General features: G+C 39.8%; 2 protein-coding genes across 3 annotated transcripts in view; both read left to right on the top strand.

Moving 5' to 3' along the window:
• GUCY2C (guanylate cyclase 2C) overlaps positions 1-16452 on the top strand; it is a 43379-nt gene extending 26927 nt beyond the window's left edge. For both annotated transcript variants that reach the window (XM_058022926.1, XM_058022927.1), the window contains exons 17-27: positions 1104-1236; positions 3020-3157; positions 7131-7219; positions 7938-8029; positions 9587-9745; positions 11115-11307; positions 11706-11880; positions 12815-12913; positions 13687-13781; positions 14392-14468; positions 16278-16452. In XM_058022926.1, coding sequence (XP_057878909.1) covers positions 1104-1236; positions 3020-3157; positions 7131-7219; positions 7938-8029; positions 9587-9745; positions 11115-11307; positions 11706-11880; positions 12815-12913; positions 13687-13781; positions 14392-14468; positions 16278-16452 — 1425 coding nt within the window. The remainder of the gene's footprint in view (positions 1-1103; positions 1237-3019; positions 3158-7130; positions 7220-7937; positions 8030-9586; positions 9746-11114; positions 11308-11705; positions 11881-12814; positions 12914-13686; positions 13782-14391; positions 14469-16277) is intronic.
• Positions 16453-19384: 2932 nt separating this feature from the next.
• The window catches only part of PLBD1 (phospholipase B domain containing 1), a 38155-nt gene continuing 34850 nt past the window's right edge, over positions 19385-22689 (top strand). The window contains exon 1 of the mRNA XM_058022904.1: positions 19385-19466. Coding sequence (XP_057878887.1) covers positions 19385-19466 — 82 coding nt within the window. The remainder of the gene's footprint in view (positions 19467-22689) is intronic.

The raw sequence follows: 22689 nt of genomic DNA on the forward strand, positions 1-22689 counted from the left end.
TATAACATACCTGTTCTGACTTCCACAGGATAGAGATTGCACGTCATATAGTGAGCACAAAGAAATGAGGGCTATAGGAAGAAGAACAAATAGGTTATAAGTTGGTGTGAGTTTAAGTCGTTCAGAAGAGTGAAATGGAACAGAATAAATAATAGCAAGAGGGTACAAATTAGCATACCTGCTCCCTTCTTCAGTTGACACCCACTGCTGTGCCTCAGTGCTAGCCCCTTCTCATGTATTGCACCATATTTGAGTGTCTTAGGCTGGATCAGATAATTTAGAGGCAATGAGTAAAAAGGGGCGAGCTACACACCTCTGTATGCCTCTGTGTGTTGTGAGTCAGGAGTCTGAATCTCAGGAGATAAAGATGAAACTGTACTGGCCAGGCCTCATGCTTGCTTCAGGTTTAGCTCATGGATATCTGCTGTGTATTGCCTTGTACAGAGAAAACCATAAACAGTCAGGTCAGCAGAGACCTTTATGTCTGTCTAGTCCAATCCTCTGTCTGATCTAAGCCCTAGTGCATCATCTGACACTCTCTGCATTGACTGCTCTGGAGCCCTCTGTTTTGCAATTACAGGATCTGCTGCAATGTTTCAGAAAACATTTCTGGTGTATGGTGATCTTCAAAGACAATACAGACATAAGAAGCAATTCCTCTCACACTTCTTGTGTCTCTTGGATGAACGTGTAGTTGGAAGCACTTTTTGTGTGACATTCCAAGAAATCTATATTAAATTTATCCAAAGACATTTATTGTAAGTGAAATTAAAACTTTTGTGGGAGGAAATACATTTCCTTAATTACGTGTGCTCTAATATTGACAAAACGAAGATGGTATGTCAGATTGTTGTTAACTAAGAGTAAGAATGGCCTCCCATGACCCATTTCTCAATACTGACTGTTCCTAAGACCTTGGAAAGTCTCCTTTGTAAAATAATAATATGAAAGTGAATTGTGATTTATGCATATCCATTGCAGATGAAGTCCATCTAATTACTTGCACAGATACTATGCTAATATTCACATTCTTGTTGAGTCTGGTAACATCTGAGTGTCCCACATGTAGTTATGCTTTCTTTCTCTTTTATTCTCAACCACAGGGAATGTCTTATCTGCACTCAAGCAAAACTGAAGTCCATGGTCGACTCAAATCCACAAACTGTGTAGTAGACAATCGCATGGTAGTGAAGATCACTGATTTTGGCTGTAATTCAATTCTGCCTCCAAGGAAAGGTAAAAAAATGCCTGTCTGGACTCTCCTTCACAGTTTCCAACCCAGTGGAATTTTCTCATCTTCATAGACCAGTAGGGTCTAATTACGTCTTGTACACAGTAGAAAACAATGCAACTTTGATTCATATTATAGCAGCCATTATATGTTTTTAACTTGAATAGCACAATGGAAGAATTACTAGCAGACAGTGTGAGAACAAGGAAAGATGAATATTCAGCTTTTAGTTTAGAAAACAGAGATTTCACCTGTGATTGAGATGTGAGAAACATTTTCAGTATCCAAGTCCTTCATGCAAACAGCTCTTTTCAGCAGTAGTACTGAAACTGTGTGAAGAAAAAAAAAGAGTTAATTTACCATAAATCTTGTAATTGACTAGATACATGTGTTACCACAGTGCTCTGTGGTATCATTTAAACAGTAACAGACATGACTCTGATAATCCTTGAAAAAATCTGTATTGATATCTGATGATAACTCTGTTTCTTATTCCTTAGTTAGGAATCTCATAATATATGCTCAGCCAGATTGAAATAATATTAATAGCTTTTCTCTACATTTTCTATTCACCTCACATTCATAGAATATTTCTGTAAAATAGAACACTCATTTCTACTCATCTTTTCCTTCTTACTTGATCTGGAGTGAAAAGATGAGCCCATCTGAAATTATGTCATATGAATATGCAGAGTAGAGCTTGAGATATAATAAACACAGCACTGTGCTGCAACTGCAGCATATGACCTGAAAAGAAACTGGTTGCAACAGGTTTGCAGAAAATTTTTACATTTAGACACAAACGTACTCAAGAGTAGCAATAAGAACATTAAAAAGGACTAAGAAAAGTTCACTGAACATAAATGTTCTATTAATTCTTCATTTTAAAATTTTAATTTTTAAATTTTTATTATTAGTATTAGTATTAGTACTACATTGTAATGTATTTATCTTCTTTTACTGCTTGTAAACAGACTCAAAATTTCTGGCTACTCAGTCTATGTCCTTGATGAAAACTCAGTGTTTCACAAGAGATCCACAGATTTATTGTGGTTGGATGTTACAGCCTAATATCATAACACTGTCTTCATGGTCACTGTGTTCAGGTCTCTGTTATGTCACCAGCATGTCACAGCTGTTGTACCATGGCAGCATTCTGGTTTTGAGGTACAGCGGTGCTCATTGCACTAGAAATACAGATTAATAATTTCTGTAGAAGGCAAGTAGTTATGAGCAGGTAATATTATGCCAGACTCAAAAGCACTTGAAAATTATTTCAATAGCTTCATGATATTAAGGTCATTGGGAAATATTGCTGTCTTTTTATCAGACACTTTGTATAAAATCTCCTTGCACCTCCTAGCTCAATAATTTATTGCTCAGAGTATTTTTATTATAGCACTGGCACTCCTTGGTCTTATCCAGATACATAGGCTACTTCTAAGAAGCCTTTGACACATAGCTAAGAAGAGCAAGTTCATTGCCAATAAATATAACTTTTCTGAAGGTGTAAGAGTCTGCATCTACAGTGCAAAGTAGCAGGGTCAGCAAATCCCAGAAAATTGAAAACTACATCCGAGTTTTATCTAACCTGAATTGATGTCAGCTTCTCAAGAAAAATGCTAAAGTAGGAAATCCAAAATACCAGTGGGCTCTGGATTGGATATGAAAATAGTAAAAGGAAATATCATTATAGCCAGTGGATGGTCTGAGAAGGATCACCCTTTTTTGCAATTGCTTCTCTCCTTTCCCCTTTGCATCATCCTGCATTGCCATCTGTATCTTCAGACCTGTGGACAGCTCCTGAGCATCTCCGGCATGCTGATGCATCTCAGAAGGGTGATGTGTACAGCTATGGGATCATTGCCCAAGAAATCATCCTACGCAGAGAGACCTTCTACACCAAACACTGGTGGGACAACAGAGGTAATTCCACTGGTTTCCCGTCTATTGCAGCCTTCTGGGATGGTTGTAGCTGTAGCTGCCCCATTCTCCATGTTTTGTGAAAGGCACTGTCTCTGATAACTGCTTGAACAGCTGCTCCTTTCTCTGTGGTGAATGAAGAGCCTGTTTGAAGGATCTCACTCTGGGCACAAGTGTCTCTTCTTCTGTAACTAAAGTTTGCATTGAGTTTTCTTGCCCTTTCTTTTCCTTCTCACCTGGAGCCCAGCATTACGGAAGTTAACATTATACAGTGCTGTCCAGACTTACTGTAACATTTAAAGGCCTCAAAGATTTTTCTATTTTGACTTAGAAACAACATGTAATATGCCATTTATTTTAGGCAGCATAAATCAGCATTGTCAACACAGAAAAACAAAAACTCAGCTGCATGACACAAGAACAGTTGGCATTTAAAAACTGGCAATTCAGACTTCATTCAAGCTGGTTATAATTAACTTTAGCAATTTAACTTCTGTCAGAAAAATCATCTCCTCCTGTAGTGCATCTATTAAACCCTTATTGTGCATTTTGGGACATTGTTTTTGAGTAGCTGTTGTGGTTTTAAGCCCAGCTGGGAATTAAGCAACATGCAGCCACTTGCTCAACCTCCCCTCTCTACCGTCCTTCCCCCTGGTGGAATGAGGAGGAGAATCAAAGTAAAAGTTACAGGTTGAGATAAGAACAGTTAAATAATCAAAAATAAAGTAACCTCTCACTGGCAGGGGACCTGAAACAAGTTTTAAAAAAAGTCCTTGATTTAGGATAAATACAGCTTAGCAAAATACCAAAACATCAGTGTGTTACCATTCTTATTCCAAAATCAAAACACAACATGCTGTCAGTTTCTGAGAAGAAATTAACTAGCCTAGCTAAAACCGGGACAATATCCACCCCTATCCGGCCCAGTCAATCCCAATTCCCAGAATCCAGGCATTATTATGTACTAAAACTGACAGAGAAACATGTGTGGGTTTGGGATTTTCCTAGTGACTAACAACAGTTACTAACAACAAATTTAGACATAGCCTTTACCTCTGAGTCATTCTGTTAGATCCGCCTCACATTTGTTAAAACACCTAGAGCAGCAGCTCAACAGCCTAATAGCCCTTTTACTGAGTCACTTTTGAGAATAATTTCTGGGGCATGTTCATCATCCTACACTACCACAAATCTGTGTTCATGTTTGGGGAAACACAGTTTTTGACATCACCAACTCTAAAATAGAAATGTAGATCTAATGGAGATTAGAAATGTCTGTTCTCCTGAAAACAAACTGTTCAGGATTCCATGCTTAATGAAAGGTAGAGAAAATAAGGCCTTTCTATTCCTATTTCTTGGGAATAGGCAGGCACAATCCTTACGAATGCAAGAATTTTACAAATATTGCCAACATGGAGAAAGTGCAATGCCCTGCCTTGCTCATTTTGACTTATGAAGCAAATCTATAGCAAACTACATTCTTTTAATGGCTTGTTGAGCATTTGCAATCTTTCTGTGTTGTGTTAATGGTATTAAGTTAGCCTCAGACATAGTGTTTCTTTGCTTTTCTGAGATGTGGTGGCATCCTCACTGCTCTGTTTTTGACCCTGGCTATCACAGCCAGAACCTGGTTCTTTGTTTTATCTTTGACCTGTATCTTAATGCTGTATTCTGTCTCTTTGGAAAGACTGTCCCTTTCAAACAGCAAGAGGGCAATCCATGGAATTTAAAGATTTTGTAGCACCTAAGCTAGGTACCTAACAGCACCTAAGTGATGTTGCTGGAGATGGTTACATATTAGCATGTGAGGCAAAACAACAAGAAATTTACTAGACGTGAAATCTGTTTGCTAAGTCTGGGTCCACTGTAACTTAAAAAATAATCTGCTTTGTAAATTTCAGATGAAATTTTACATTTTCCATTCACCAAGGAGATTGTTTTCTCCACAAAACCTTTTTTCTATAAAAGCATTATTAGATGTTTAAGATACACATTGCTGGTCTAATGGCTTCTGGTATTATTCTTGACTTTTGTTTATGCAAGTTGAGTAAAATATGTTCATCAGTTCATCAAATTTCATGTAACAGAAAGGAATTCGTTTTATTACATATTGCTGAAGTGGCTCCTCATTTAAATGCCTGATTCATTCATTAGCCAAGATGAGCAAGACAGTGAACCAACTTATTCAAACACTTCTGCATTTTGCTTGTGGCGTCATCTAACTTTGGAAGACAGTAGCTTAAACTTGGGGTGACCATTAATTTACAAATGTCCAAGATAAAAAGAGGGGGAAAAGTACCAAATTAGAGTCAGTGGTAGTGGACGAAGAAATGTCCCTGTTGTATGTTAGATTCATTTGGTTTTTAAGTCACAAGAGAAACTCTTTCAATGTCTAGGCTATCAGAAGTTAGTCTCTGCAAATTAAAAGACATTATATTAATATTTCAGGATAACTGATATAACTGCTTCTGCAGGCTTAAATGACAGTAGCAAAGATTGTGTTCAGACTTTAAAAGACTTATTTTAAAAAACCCCATACCTGAGCTCCATCCACCAACTTAGCAAAATTAAACTCTCAGTTAGTCTGTGAGCCAATTTTCTCAACATGAAAATATGTATCAATCAACTTAATGTAGAATAATATTGCTGCTAATGAGAGAGAAGAAGTCCCATTACAGGTATACAGAACTGGATTTCTAATGTGTAGAAGTAGGTCATAGTCCTTTTCACTGACACCTCTGCAAGAAGCTGTTCCCCATCTGGTTACTCCACTCTTCTCAGAAACACCTCATTGACTGCTCAAGACTGTGAAGTCTTGCCACGTACCAATGCTCAATTCAAGCTGCCTTTCTTGTCCACTACTTTCTGACTAATTGCAGTGTTGCTAATAGGTACTGTTACTTCCTCTCTCAGGTGTGTGTCCAAGCATGGAAAGCCAGCACATTCCTTCTGCAACATGAGCCCTACATAGACTTTCTTGTCTCTTAGCCCACAGAAGACTTCTCAGCAGTTTCTCCCCTCTATAGCATTTGGGAGACTCAAGTTTCCTGCTCCTTCTCTAGTCTGTAATTTCTGTACCAAAAAGGCAGAAGCTGCTGTATCATTTTGGTGTGATCATGCACATTGGCATGTTTAGGCATCTGTAGCTGCCCTAGACCAGTGCAATTATAGATCTTCCTCATGTCATTATATGCTTCCTTCAGTACAATTGTATCCAAAATATAATCAGACATTATTAATATAAATTATCTGTTCTGATTCACAAATCCTTTTTAATTTCCCTTAACTCCAGAGGTTAAAAATTACTTCTCTTTTTTAAATACCTTCCTTTCCCTGGAATTCTTGAAGTCTGCAGGAAAAAGACAAAGGAAGATGTTTTTGCTTTAGCTCTCTCTTACTGTGCTTAAATTGAGTTGTGCAAATGCAGCCTGATTTTGATGTGTTCAGAGTCCAAATAACTTTCATAGAATGGGTTTTATGACTAGGAGAACAAATGAGTTAACAAATGCAATGCTTTTAACCCGTTTATATGAATAGCTTAGTTTTAAGGAAGTTAAGCATGTGCAGGATGATTTGAACTGCTCTAATGAGCAGCGTATGTCTCCACACTTTTGATCAAGTTGCAATGGGCTTTTCTCATTGTTTTTGACTATAATTATACTACATGCTGAGAGGCACACTAATAATGCCCAACATTCATTTGGGAAGATGCCATAACCACAGTGTCTACTGTGACCAGTAAATACTCATGTACATTTCTATTTGTTTTGCTTTCAGGGACCTTCAAGCCAACCTTTTTTGGTCTTGTGCCATATATTTAGAAAAGCTTCAAAGTTGAAATTCACATCAAAATGAGGGAACTATGCTCAAGAGTTCTGTTTGTACAGTACCTTGTAACATCATAGACTGCTATAGACAATGACAATGTCCTTTTTATGCTTTTTTGTTTAAAACTTTGATATTTTTTGTGTACTAGAGAAACTTTACAGAGTGGAGAACTGCAAAGGAGCAAAGCCTTTCCGACCAGACCTGACCTTGGAAACAGTGGGAGAAAGACAGGCAGAAGTAAGCTAATAATTAACAAAGCCATTTTCTGCGTGAAGAGTGGAAGTCCTGGCCAAACTAAAGCCTATGATCATGGGAAGGTGGAAGCTATGCGTTTTATTCCAAAGGCCCTAACTTGTCAGAAGAAATTGCATTCTATAGTTGTTAGCAGCAATGTGGAATACGAGTAAGGGAAATTATTTCACTGGAAACAAATAGACATTTATGCTCTCACTCTTCTGACCTATTTTAGGTATCTTTGAGATGGGATGAATTACACCTCAAGTATACCTCTTTTCACTGGTGTAGTCCCTATGCCTTCTTGCATGGATGAAAATGTCTGTATTGTAGATATTCACATATTCATCAATCAGCCTCATTCTTTTTGGCTGAATCACCAGTTTCAGAAAAATCCCAAACATGGGATATTGGAAATTACCACAGCATTTACCACCATGTCAGTAACTGTGTCTGACACCAGTCTGCCAGACTGGATCCATTCACTTGCCTTTCATTTGTATATTGCAAATTCGAGTTAAGATCATGTCAGTAGTCATCACAGAGTTGAGATGCCTGCAATGAGTGTTCTAACCATAGGTTCAAGACAGTTAGTCACACAATTTAATATGTTGCTAGTCAAGAATAACCAGAAATTCCATAATGAACTAGTGCTGTTTAGCACTACTCTCTGTCAATATCCATCACTCAGGTAGACTTTTCCTTAAATTTTTGTTTGAAGGTATATACACTAGTGGAGAACTGCTGGGAGGAAGATCCAGAGAAAAGGCCTGACTTTAAGAAAATTGAGAGTACTCTGGCTAAAATATTCAGGTGAGTAGCAGGGGCTTTTTGTAAGATGCTCCAAACTCCTCCTCTATTAGAAAGCTCATATTTTAAAGTGTGTAAATTGATATGATTATGATTCAGTCAGTGAAAACCCTTAATGCCTTCATTTAGGTTCTCTTCTATTCTTTGGCAGAAAAGTAGGTGAGCATGTGTATATGTTATGTATGCATACACCTGTGTACAATTTCCTAGTTGAGTGAGGGTGAGGTGATCACCATACTTCAGATTGGTACATTATGAAAGTAGCAAGCTGGATAGTTAGGGATTTTTACCAATCAAGTAATTCTGTCCTTATCTCAAGTCAAGAGTTGGATAGTGACTCATGTAATTTAAGTTTTGGTAAATGAATGCACATAGATGTTTGAATGATGATTTGAAAGTTTGGATGGTTCCAAATTAAGCTGACTAGAAATGTTGAGTTGTAACACACAAGTATTAATTACAGGGCTTTGGTGGTACAGAGCTTTGTGGGGAAATAATAAGGCTGACAGCTGGATAAACCCAGTGGGGTTACACAGGCCTTCCACCTGGACAATGCTGCATTGTTCCTGCAGAACATTGGTCTGAATTAATTATTTCAATGACCAAACCATGAGCTTTTAATCACTTCTCCTGGGACATTGCTTCCAGTTTTTAAGGCTCTCCCAGTCAACAAACCCCAACAGCACCATTTTACATTTTACATGGGCAGGACAGCTGTACTATGCATAGCAATGTATCAGCTGAATAAACTTTCTGCAGCTGAATATAAAGGCCTCCTGGTTCAACTCCTAAGCCTTCATCCTACAAAAGCAAAGAGGTTACCTCTTGTCACACACAATATGGGTGGGTCTAAGATGATGAATCCCTGATACAAAATTTGTTTGAAGTAAGAGTGATTTTGAAGTCCTGTTGGATACAATACTAATCTGACTCTTCCAGTCAGTCTGGTACCAATTACTTTCAGACTGCTTTGGTGAGTGCAGGCTGCCCAGACAAACATGGGTTTGAGTGGCTCATGTTACCACACTTCTGCTTCCACGGGTTAGTAGGCTTGAGTCTGCAGGATTTTGAGAGTAAAATTAGCCCTGGGGCTGTTCATTGTTCCACTGTATTCTTTGTTCTTCTAAACAGACAGCCCCAAATTGTCTAAATTCTTCTGCTGCAGTCCCCATCTAAACATTATGTGCAGTTTTCTACCTACTATTTTTAGCTTCCTATCAGAATCTGAGCTTCCCAATTACTTTTTATAAATGAATGTTCCTGGGTTACCTAAGGTAATCTGGAATAGATAATATTAGCAGGGTTAGGTGATTGAAGGGTGCTTTAAGAATTACCAGCTCCAACTGACAAGTGTGGATTATAGACTTTCAATTCATCTACATAAGGCCTCCAAGCAAGCAAAAGAATGACACACTTGAGGCACTTTGCACTCTAACTACAGGGAAGTCAAACACCGGAGAAGTTGTCTGCTGCTGCTTTTTGGCCTCCTTTTAACTGCTCTCAACAATGTCCATCTATCAGTCTTTCTTCTTGACTCCTGTGTAATTCTGTTATTTGCAGTAATTTCCATGGCCAGACCAATGAAAGCTACATGGATACCCTGATCCGGCGTCTACAGCTGTACTCCCGGAACTTGGAACACCTGGTGGAGGAAAGGACAGAGCTGTACAAAGCGGAGAGAGACAGAGCAGACAGGCTCAATTTCATGTTACTTCCAAGGTAACTGGCCAGGAGGATTTTTGCTGGCATTTTATTTACATACATATGATTATTGCAGAGTAGCGGATGGGATTAATGTTTATGTTCTATTTTCTTCCCATTTAATCTAATCCTGAGAGAAAAGAAAGAAGAAGCAGCTGTCCCTGAGCTCTCCACTCTATGGTAGAGTTTCATGCCAAGATGGTATTGGGACCCATTATCTTGCTCAACATTTCTTCATGCACGGGATCCCCCTTTCCAGCCCTAGCTTCTCTTTCACTGCTTTCCAGGGAACACAGGTCTACAGTGACCCCACATCACAGAGCTCTGCTCTGCTGGTTAGAAGGAGTGTCTTCAGCTGAAGAGCACTGAGTGGAGTCCAGCTTCAGGCTGGGGTTTAGCAATTGCAAGAGAGGGGCTGAGATTGGCTGGGCCATACTGGGTTAGATGGATTCTTTGGAATATGCTATAGGATAAGTGTTATTGACATTCTAATATTGGCAATACCAGTAATTTTGATATTGCGCACATTTGGAATAGTAAAACTATCTTGGTATGTCATTACTAGTTTAAAGGGTGTTTCAGTAGTCAAGTTATTGATTTTATGACTCATCAGCAAAAAGAAAAGTAAAAAAAAAGTGTGTGTTGAATACAGTTTTGGGGGAAATCAAGAACGATCTGGCTGTATAGATAGTTCAACAAGGAATTCATGTCTCCTTCCACTCTCTGTTGTTCCTATCAGTCTGCTACCATTTCATTGTAGATGGAACACAGCACTGTGCAAAACCTATAATTTTCTGGGTCTCTTTCAGTTCTTCTCTTCTTGTATCACCACTAGGAACAGATATTTCCCTGGATTTAGAATTGCAAGAAAAAGAAGGTCCCTCTTGAATAGACATTGACTATCATGGTATTGAATTTTTCTTCCATAAATTACCAGACTAAGATATCTCTTCTGAAATCAGGATGAGTTGATGTAATTATTATAATGAAATTACTTCTGTGCTGGGAAAACAGAAAAATATGTCTGTTCTTACTTATTGTATGGGTAGAATGTAGTCTACATATCAGGAAGTTCAGAATTTCAGTTTTAAATTTGACTCAATATCCCTGTTTCTGACCTTAACCAAGAAGCTAAGTTGCCTGGGTCTCAGTTTCCTCATGACTGGATGTTGAAAGTCTGTAGTGCATTAATTACCATTAGTAAGTGCTTTGAGGTCCCTGGCTGAAAGGCATTATGGGCATCTAAAATGTGATTACAATGGCAGTTTTCAGCAAACTATTTAATGTTTCCTACACAGAAAGCAATACTGCAATTAGGTTGCATTAAAAAATACCTTTAATAGTGAACCCTAGTCATCTGTGTTCCTGCCTTCTTTTATTTCCACAGGCCAGTAGTAAAGTCTTTGAAGGAGACTGGCCTGGTAGAGCCAGAGCTGTTTGAAGAAGTCACCATCTACTTCAGTGACATTGTTGGCTTCACCACGCTCTGCAAATATAGCACCCCTATGGAGGTGGTAGATATGCTCAACGATATCTACAAGAACTTTGACCACATTCTTGACCATCATGATGTTTACAAGGTAATTAGCTCTGTACTTCTGCTAATTTACAATCAGTGGACACACAAATCAAATTGCATGATGTGGTAGATTTGGGAATCTGTCTTCTAAGCAAAGCAAAAGAAAGAAAAACAGGTCATATTCAAATGATTACGTCATTTAAATATGCTTTCAGTGTGCCTACTTATACCAAATTTCCTACAGTAGGTGGTCAGACATTCATTAATTGGAATGCTGGATATAGTTATAAACACTTATATACCCAAATGATGTCAGCTACCTTAAACTAAAAAAATCCTGTTCTCAGGGGAAGACATGTTTAGTCATGATCAAGAGGATCTGATAAAATCTTTCTGCTTTTAAATAAAGATGTACTCTTCTATGTCTGGAAATAGTGAGTTCTGATTTTATTTCCACAGGTGGAGACCATTGGTGATGCTTACATGGTGGTAAGTGGTTTACCGAACAGGAACGGCAACCGGCACGCTGTGGACATCTCCATGATGGCTCTGGACATCCTCAGCTTCATGGGAACTTTTGAACTGAGACATCTGCCAGGGCTGCCTGTTTGGATTCGCATTGGAATTCACTCTGGTACACAGTAATGCTACATCAACAGTGACAATGTTGTTGCCTGGTTTTGCACAGAATTAACACCCATACGAGATCGGGTAATACACCATACACAGTGCTGATACCACAGCACTCCTCATGAAGAATCAGGTTGAAAAAAATGTTTATAGAGGAAGAGTAACAAGAGTGAATAAGTCACTCTTTTGCTCCTGCTGCAGTGAAATAGCTCATAGCCATTAATTCACAGCCTAAGTCAGTAGCTAGCATGAGCAACAGCCACTGTTCCTGGTGTGATTAAACCAGTTGTATCAAATAAGCCTTCACAGATTATTTCTCTCTGACTGAAGGGGAGATCAGTCATGGCCAGCTATGCTTATCTAGGCAAAAGATGAAAGCCTGTATTTTGTGCTTTTGGAGCAAAACTTTTTTTGAGTCTGTGTGGGACTTAATGTTTTAATTTATCTATAAAAATACTTTTTGTCAAAGGGGAACTCCAGATAGCACAACAACTTAGGGAAATTCCTCAACCACTTCAACACCAACTGCCAGGGGAGGAACACATCAGAGAAAGTGACTGAGGCACTGGGAAGCCTCTTGAGGCACTACTATTCACCCTTGCAAAATGAAGCTTATTCTATTTTTCTCTTGCTTCCAAACATGACAGTTAATAAATGTACTTCTTTTTTTCTGCACAGAAATTCTACTTAAATACAATTAACACTGTGCAGCTGTGTACTTTTTATCATATTATTATATTATGCAAGAATAACAGAGCTAGGCTTGGTTTGTAGTGGGAGACCACAAGATACTGTGGGAAATGAGGTAGAAAGTACTGCCATTGGTGAGGAATGCAGAGTTCCCCCAGGCATTGCAGTGCTTTGTAGCAATGAGACACCTGCCGAATAAATTAAGTCTCTTGATTCACCCTTTTTACCTCTCTGCATCCCATTTGCAGGTCCGTGTGCGGCTGGTGTGGTTGGAATAAAAATGCCTCGTTACTGTTTGTTTGGAGACACAGTAAACACAGCTTCGCGGATGGAATCCACAGGCTTGCGTAAGGAGTTAATTTTAGCTATCAGTGTAACAGGACCAAAGGCTGTTGGTTATTTGTGACTGAAGTGTCTGTTTCCAGATGAGAACAATACATTATCAGCTTGCAGAAGTTTTAAGGACAAAGAAGCCATATTTGTTTTGATTATCAATTATTTAATTGTCCAGTGTGACAGTGGGCACTTCACTGGGCACTGAAGAGTTGTTCCCTGTTCATGCTTCAGTGCTGGTAACAGGGAGTTTGTAGGCTGGTTCACTGCCTGAGTTCCTTTGGAAGATACGATACTTATGTGTCTGGAATTTCATTTTACTCTATGAACCATAGATTTTAGTTTGACCTAGAATTGTATTACAGCTTTGTTGTGTAAATATATTGACTCTGTATTTTAAGTTGAAGCAATTATGTCATCAACTTCTCCATTAGGGAACTGTGGCAAGAGCCAGTTTTTCCTCCTTCTGCCTAGTGTCTTCACATAAGCATTCCCTATATAGGTCACTCACAATTACTCTTTTCCCTTTTGACATCTAACTACTACAGATACCATTGTCACCTGTATTTCAGATCAAGGGCTGTACCAGCTATTCCTGCCTGGATATGCTCTGTAGTGCAGTCAGAGTTTTCATACAGCAGTGTAATTACTTCTCATTTAATTTGGCTCTCAGAATTTATGATGATAACAATTGAAGGAGCTTCTGTTATAGCACCAGTTTTCACATATGCTTAATATATGTGAGATGTTTCCAGGCTGAGCTTTCACTGTCTCTTTATTTTTTTAGCGTTAAGGATTCATGTAAGTGGTTCTACAATTAACATCCTGAAAAGAACAGACTGCCAATTCCAGTACGAAGAGAGAGGAGAAACATATTTGAAGGTAACCTTTACCATGTGCAATCATGAACACAGAGAAGAGGAATTTAAAAAAGCATTGTATAGCTGAGAGTACCCCAGAACTCAACAGCTGGGGAACAAGGATTACTGATCAAAATAGGTATTACGGTCTCTAGTAGTTGAAGACACTTCTATAAAGACAATTCAGGCAATGAAAAGCTCTCTAATTCATAAATTAAAGCAACATAAAGATGTGGAGAATAAATGAAACATACCATGTGGAACAGAAGATTGTAGAATGAAGTCATCTGCTGAAAGGGAAGCTGAATATAGTGTTAATTTGTTCATGCTCTAATATCTACCAATCCATTTATTTCAATCTATTCTACTTGTCTGTCCTTGGGAGTTGATGGCAGGCAGCACAGCTCACCTCTCCCACAGTTTGTGTCTCAGGTCATGGAACAAGGAAGTGAGAGTGCAGCCGCATCTGCCCCATTCTTCTTCTCACATCTAATTTGTAATCCTTTGCTGTCAGCATCAGTTACTGAAAATAAGCAAAGGCAAACATGGCAATATGCAAGAGAGCATTATTTAAGTAAATTAACCACAGGAAATTGCATTCTAATCCCAAAATTGTGCTTTCTCTTCTTTAGGGCAGAGGAACAGAAATCACCTACTGGTTGACGGGTACTGAGGACAAGAAATACAATCTCCCAACACCTCCTTCTGTGTAAGATGTTTTTTTATGTGAAAAGGGAGGAGAAATTCCCATTCTTTGCACTTTAGCCTTCTTTAGCCTTTATTGTTTCTCCTTGGCACTTGTGGATTTTTTATATCATTGAATTTGCCTCCAGTTGTTAGAGGCTTGATAGTGTATAAGCATATAAACATGTAAATATTCATTACATGGGACTGTGTGTGTGCTGAAGGTTGTCTATATAAATCTTTAGCAGGTTCTTTGCCTTGGAAATGTTCTAAGACTTACAGGACAAGTTGCTGATGTGATAAAAGCAAGAGATGGACAGGAAAATTAAAAAAATAAAATTCCCACAAGTTTAGTCCTCGTGGCACCTGTGTGTCACACTACAGGAAGAGGATAACCACAATTGAGTGTGCAGCTCTGTTGTGCCTGTGAACTCTTGTGGAGGAATTTGTAAGAGGAATGGAACTTGCAGGATTTCAAGCACTATTCTGCTACAAGAGGTGGACAAAGTTACTGTAGTACTGCACAGGGATAAAGCCTTTAAAAATTAAACAAGAGATTACTTTCTAACATTTAGAGAAGTTGTCAGTAAAAAAAATGAAGTTGATATTTTGGAGCTGAGCCATCATTTTGCATTAGAATTGAATAAAATGTAGCAATAGTGGAAGTGATGTTTCTGAGAAACTATGCAAAATTGAAGTCAGGAAAACTTGTTGCATTTTCTTAGGGTATATTTTGCATATAAGTACCTCTTTATTTCCTGCAAACTCACTAAATGTAGAAGTTCCTCATTTTCTGCTCTTAACACCTGGGCACAGTTGCTCTTCAGTAAGTAGGAATTTGTTGCCATCCGCTTTGAAATGGCAATGTTTCCTTACAAATTGAAGTAATGATATTGCAAATTGGTGTTTGCCAGATACAGGGATCCCTTGTCCTGAAATGCATAAGTAAATGTTACAGCTTGCTCCTGCTGTAAGTTTTGAGTCTCACAGTGTGTCCTTTGCACAAATAAATTTCTCAGTCCATTTATTCCCTAAGAGAAAAGAGGAGATTAAGTGGAATATGAGGGTTTTCTCAGGGTATTTGTAAAACAGAAATAATCAAATTTTTAATCTGCTACAGAATCTCATGAAATTTGTTGTTTTTTAAAATGGAAAGTACAAGAGTCTGGGCTGAGCAGGAAATACTGTCAAGACTACCTCATGATACATCTCTTTTGTAAATTCAGAACTGCTTTTTTAAAATTAATATGATCTGTTGAGAATATTAGAATTATTGAATTGGCAATCTTCTGCAATTCAACAATTTAAAGTACCTCTTGAGCTGTAGCACATGATGCTTTTGTTTTCACTTCTTCATATATGATTGCCCCTTAAAAATTGTCATATGTGGGGTACTCCAGCAAAAGCCAAATACACTGAAGAAATTTCTGAAACAATGGCAACTCTATTACTGAAGGCCACCTGAAGTTGAATAGTTAAAGTCCTGGTTCCATAAAGTAATGATATCGAAAGCTACAAACTATTTTGATTAGGATTGAATTGGTGTCTTCCTTTTTGTGCAAGTGATCATGACTTTTTAAGGTCAATAATGACACAGCTACTGACCTCTTGTGCAAAGACACTGATCCATACTATCTGGAAAAATCACATGAAAATCCTTCTTCTGTTCCTAAATTCAGAGGCTGAATTTGTCCTGTCCCCACTTTTTATCAGTAGTGTGTGAATAACATTAAGATTAACGTGGCAATAGAAATGTTTAAAAATCTCTGGCGACCTGAGGATCACCAAAAACATGTGAATCACTGAATATTTTTCCCCATCCTGTTGATTTCAGGGAGAATCAGCAGCGGTTACATGATGACTTAGCAGAGATGATAACCAACAGTCTTCAGAAAAGGGAAAATGAAGGATCCAAGGCACAGGAGCTTTCGCGGGTAGGTAGCCACCGATCAGGTACCCTGGAATACCTGCAACTGGTCAGCACAGAGAATTTTACCACTTATATTTAAAACTGGATATCTAGCATGACTCAAAAAGCTGCAGCAACTCTCTGGACAACTTCATGTGGAGGCTGGAGGCTTGTAGACACAATTAGAGGAAAAAGAAAACACCTTTTCAAGAGTCCTTTTTACCATCCAACCTGCTATCAGTAAATCAAACTGCTCCTCACTGAAATTGTTGGGTGACTTTGTTAGGACACATGCAGCACGATTTGAGGTAAATGGAAATATTTGCACTCAAGTCTGGAAAATAGTGGGGGATTTTGTTTTAGTTAGTTTTTTTTAAATTGTGATAGTCTGTTCAATAATCCACTCCTGAAAAGATTCACAGGAAAACCGTAATTTGTCATGATCTTTAGATGTTGTATTTAATTTGTAATTTTTATGTGAAGATAGATTTGGTGTAATATATTTGAAAATATAATGAAATATATCATATGTATAACGTGAATATGTTGCTCTTTTGCTTCTTCTGCTATTTTCCTCTGTGTTTCACATGTTTTCTTGAATCAAGCTGACTTTGTTCAAGAGACAACACTTCTGTTATTTACATTGGGAGATTATTCCAGAAGTATGGTTTGTAAAGTTTAGCTGAATCTCCTGGGCCTGAAAAATGAAACTCATTTATACAAAACAAGACACTTTCATATCTTTTCACTACTTCTGCTTCTGCCCCCAAACCAGAAGTGAAACAGAAATTAAGGAAATAAAATTATCTGGATTTCTTAACCTCAGACCTTTGCAATTCAACTTTTTTTTACTGTAAAGCAAATTTTACTCAGATGACTCATTCTTCAACTGACACCATGGTACTGGTATTAATAAACAGCTTTAACAAGCAACAAAAGCACAGGGGTCACATGTAAAAGAAAATCAGCATTCACATGAAGAAATAACATCTAGTGAGTGAAGAATATCTGCTTTTGCAAGGGCCTTTTGTGCATTGTTGGCTTTCAAAGCAGAACTACTTCCACCATTGTCAAATATTGGTCAGTATTCAGCAATAAAACTGGTGCAAATTCATTATTTTATAGTTTTGAACAGCATTTTTGCTCAACTAAACAACATAAAAAGAATTGAAAGAGAGCAATCCAGTTGCCTCTGTTTTTTCTTTCTAAGAGAAGCTGGCTTTGTAAGAACACACACACACACACACACACACGTTAAAAGAACAATATAGATGTAAATAGATCTGAAGTGCAAAGATTACTGGAAAAATTCAATAATGAAGTTCTGTAGGGCTTATACTCTTATCTAACAGATGTATATTCCTACACTCAGGAACATGATACAAATAACAGAAAGTGTGTACCCAACAGTCACAGCTTTCACATGATATATAACCAATCTGAAACTCAAACTGGCATTAATACCATACCATCCTCAGTGTCCTAATGGAAACATTCATTGGGGTGAGGATAGAAAAAAAACCCCAAAAACCCTGATGAGCTAAAACTGGTATGTATTGAAAAGAGTATGAGTACAATAAAAATATAAAGTTTGCTATTTCCTACCTCGTGGTGCCAATCCACAAGCTTTGTCTCTGTGTCTGTGTTTTTGAGCATGACTGCTGGGCTACTGGGCACTGCTGGGCTATTCTGGTTGCTGTGGCTGGAACACTCAGCAAGTGGAGCTGTATTGTAGTAACAAATGCTGGACTCGTCAAGCCTGAAGATGACCACTATGATTACCCCAAGCAGAGCCGTTCTGATCTTTGAAGTGATACAAGTGACCTACTTTCTCTTTTTAAAGAAGAGTTTTATGGGTTCCTTGACACCCCTGAGATACAAATTATTTTAGAGCATGTCTGCTGACATTGATTGAGAAAATTACTTTAAAAAAGTGCTTAGTTTTCAGCAGCCCTTCTCTTTCCAGTGTTCTTCAGACAATACATTTTGTATCATTTTGTGAAGAGAAATAGGTACCTTAGCAATGAGTTGATGGACCCATCTTCTGGTAGATTTCTTTTTCACATGATTTTGTCCCTACACACCACAATAAAATCAACACTGACTACCCTTTTAAAAATCCTGGTTTCTGGTTTGAATGTCTGGTTTTTCCTTCTCTCTAAGTGAAAAGTAACCCAGAACAAAGTGGTGATAGGTATGGAAGGATCCCTGCAGCCTGGTGACACAGTGCTCTTACCCAGGGCTTGGGGCCAAGGCTTACTACTTGGCCTGAACTGGTTGGCATGTGATCGTGTTATATGGGGCTATTACAGGCACCGGTATCAAATTCAAACTGTCTTAAACAATTACTGAAACACAAAGTACAAATAATGGTCCTTTTCAGATAATGGCAGAATATCCAACACTGGGTGAGACAAAAACGCAGTGCCTCAAAATGGTCTGAATCACGGGTGCAAAGGAAAACCCCAAGGAAAGTTGTCTCTATCTGTAAACCTTAGGAAAAGTTCTGCCCCTCATTTCTTCTGCTGGACACACACAGCAGTTACTGTTCTAATAGGACTGAAAGCTGCCCTTGGCTGTCGTTTCTCACGCTGTGATGCAAAACGCATATTTTGATAAGCATCGCGCAACTCCTCTTGCGTCTTTCCACAGCCGTTTTTGGTAAGCTTTCGCCCCTTCAAGGTTAATCACCCTCGGGAAGTCCAGGGGCGCCACAGGCACCTGCCTGGGGACCCGCCTTCACTACCCTGCGACGCCGGACCTCGGCCAGGGGTGATTCCCACACCTCAGCCAGGCCCTGGGGTCTCCAAACCCGTATCGGAGCAGGAAAGATTCCGCCGCTCCCGGGGCACATCCCGGCGACCGGCGCGGGGAACAACCGTCCCCAGCAGAGCCACCTCCAGCACGGGCCGCCGCGGCCGGGGCGGGCGCCGGAGGAGGCGGGGGCAGCGGCGAGACCTGCCCTGAGCGAGGGAACTTCTTAAAGTCCCGCCGCCTCCCGGCGCTCGGAGGAGTCACGGGGGAGCGGCGGCATGGCCCGGGCGGGCGGCAGCGTGTGCCGCTGCTGCTGCTGGGCGCTCGTCCTCCTGTGGGCGGCGGCGGGCGGCCGCGCAGGTGAGGCGAGCGAGGGCGCGGGGGGTGGCCGGCCAGAGCCCCCTCGCCGTGGTGGGGGGGACGACAGGAGTCACAGGGGCTGCCCCGCGAGTGTTGCCAGGCGGTCGGGAGGGGTAGCCCGGCCCGGGCTCGGCTGCGGCGGAGGCTGCAGCTCTCCCGGGGTACCGCCGGGCTCCGCGCCCCGCCCGTGGCAGCCGCGCCTCCGCCCCGTGCTGCCTGGGACGCGGGTGCGAGGCCGCCGGGCCCCGCTCCCCACGGCGGGACCCCGCAGGCCGGGCTGGCTCCGCTCCCTCAGCGGCCGCTCCGCGAGCACCTCGTGCCTGGCAGCCGGGCCGGCGCGGCCGTGCTGCCTCGTGGGGGTTCGGTGCCGGCGCTTTCTAAACATCCTCCCAGTTCCCAGAAGGGGCGCGGGGATTTAAACTGAGGATCCAACAGATGGGAAATTGCCTTGAGCTCCCAGCCGAGCTGGTTTTCAATGTCATATGCCGGCACGGGAATCGTTCGGGATGAAGACTTCGTTGTGGTGCTGTGGCCTACAGCGTGCTGCAGCTTGTGACTAACAGAGTTTTAGTGCTGCCTTGTGGGGTATAGGTCATGGTCTGTGCTTCAGCGCTCATACGGAATCCCAGAATGGTTTGAGTTGCAAGGGACCTTAAGGATTATCTTGTTCCAGCCACGCTGCCTCGGGCAGGGACAGAGTATCTCACTCTTGTGCTGCTTTCAAAAAATTCTGAAGGTTTTAAAGGCTGGATTCGGTGCTTATCTTCCAGGAAGTTTCCAGTCAATGTATGAAGTGGCACAAACCAAGGAGAAATTCACGTAACAGTTGTTTCAACGTGTGCAAAATGTTATAAGCATATCATTTTGTGGGCAGTCCTATCTCATCTTGCAGACATACTTTCAAAACTTCGCATGGATCGGCAAAAACTTCAGTTAGGAAAGGGAAGGAAGGGTTAGCTGTAAATTATCTAGAGGAAATGAAAGGAAGTTTAGGCTATGAAGGAGTTTCACCTAATGCCCAACTGATTTCTAGCATCATAATTGAGTTACTAGGAAAGCTACAAAGGAGCAAATAGAAATGCCTTTAGGCTATTAAATAGAGTAAATGGCTTTCAACATTGTGAATTGTCTAGATTCCATTGTTTGGGTTTTTGAAAATTGGTTCATTGTTCTTTAGCACTTTGAATGCCTTGAAGATTATTCATCATACACTTTGGAAAATGTTTCTAGAGAATGTTCTTTAATATGCCTTAAATTGAGGTGCTCTGACATTTCTGAAGCTACTTGTTGAATGGCTGGTTTTGTTTCCTCTGGGTGACCTATACTAGGTACCTATAACTGTTTTGGCAAGTTTGCTGAGCTTTACTAGTAAGTATCCTTGTGAACATGAAAACCATACAAGACTGAAACCCTTAATTGATAGGTCACATTTGAATATTACTTTTCACTGATGTAAGCATAAATCAGGGCATTAGGCTTCAAAGGACAGGCCTGTTGGAAGCAAATTGAAAAAAATTACTTAGACCTGAAATGCATGAGGAAATAGGATTAATTAAGGCCAGTCGAATAGAAAGCATAAATAGCTTATATTCAGGCAGATCAAGAAAGCATTTACTCCTTTATTTGAAAATTACTGGGCTTTGTTAATTTCTTGTGTGGTTTAAGCTAATCTCTAAAGAAGCCCTGAAATACTTTTGTTTTGTAATAGATTCCAATCATAACCATATATTGAAATCTCCCTTGTTCTTTAGAGTTATACAGCCTTTCAAAAATAGTTTAAATGCTGCTTCTAAATAAATAAACACATGGATAGGCGGGGTCAGAGGAGTGTCACAAAGATGGTGAGAAGGATGGAGCACCTCTCCTGCAAAGGCAGACTGAGGGAACTGGGGTTGTTCATCCTGGAGAGACCTCACTGCAGCCTTCCAGTACCCAGAAGGGAATTATAAAAAGGAGGAAACTGACTTTTTATACGAGCAGGTAGTGACAGAATAAGGGGTAGTGGTTTTAGACTGAAGGAGGGCAGTTTGAGATTAGATGCAGGAAGAAATTCTTTACTGTGAGGGTGCTGAGGCACTGGCACAGGCTGCCCAAGAAAGTTGTGGATGGCCCATCCCTGGAAATGTTCAAGGGCAGGTTGGATGGGGCCCTGAGCAACCTGGACTAGGGAAAGGTGATGAGGCCTATGGCAGGGAGGTTGGAACTAAGTGATTTTTAAGGTCACTTCCAGACTTTAACGTTCTATGATTCTATAAAATTTTTAATGGAAAAATAGGTCAAGGTCTTTCAAATTAAAACATTGAACAGAAACACCCTTATTATGGTTGACCTTAAATATTTAAATGCTATACTGTGGTAATAGAATCTTTACTACTGAACATTAGTTGTAGGGGAGAGTATACTGAAATCAAATGTGCAATTTTGTTCTAAAGTTTTTTTGTATTTTGAAGTGATGCAAAACTAGTCTTTGGTGAAACAGGAGAGTGCTATCTTCCCTATTTAGTGGAAAGTTTATGGGCAGAATCTATGAAGAACACCTCTACAAAAAAATAGCTTCACATTTGGAAAGCCACAGATAAAAATTAGTAGTTAACTACTGGTTTCCTTAACTACTAAATTTTCATATTAGTAGGAGATGCTCACAATTGTTAATTTAGCTTGTTACGTGTGAACTAACTAGTGTTCCATTGCTTGTGAGCTGACTTGCTTGGCAGACTAAGGAAAAATACGAATATTATTTCTCACCCCCTGACCTTGTAGTTCTTTCATCCAGCAAGGAAAAGAGCTCTACTCATTTCTCTAAGTATAAAGTCCAGTAACCTAACTTGATATATGTATGTTTTAAAAACAACTTATAGCTGGGAAAGCCTAAGGAAAAGCTTTCCTTTTCCAAAAGCTGTTGCATATTGCCAAATAAATCTTACTGGTGTTCTTAATGCATGCCAGGTGTTACTTTTTGGGTCTAATTTATTTAATAAATATTACTAGTAGTGTGCTTGTTAGATTGTCTTGGGCCGTCTCCATACTGCTTTTCTTTAATTTTTCACCTTCTCTGTCAATTCTCTTCTTTTATTGCAGATTGCTGCTATTCCTTCATGTCTTCTTCACCATCTGCTTTCCTTGTGTTTCATCTCATGTCAGTCCTCTATCTTAGTATTTCCTCTAATTGCTTGTTTCATATTCTAATGCACATGTATGTATTTCTACTCTGCAGCTGCCACCA

This window comes from Melospiza georgiana, chromosome 4 (genome assembly GCF_028018845.1).
Source record: "Melospiza georgiana isolate bMelGeo1 chromosome 4, bMelGeo1.pri, whole genome shotgun sequence".
NCBI lineage: Eukaryota > Metazoa > Chordata > Aves > Passeriformes > Passerellidae > Melospiza > Melospiza georgiana.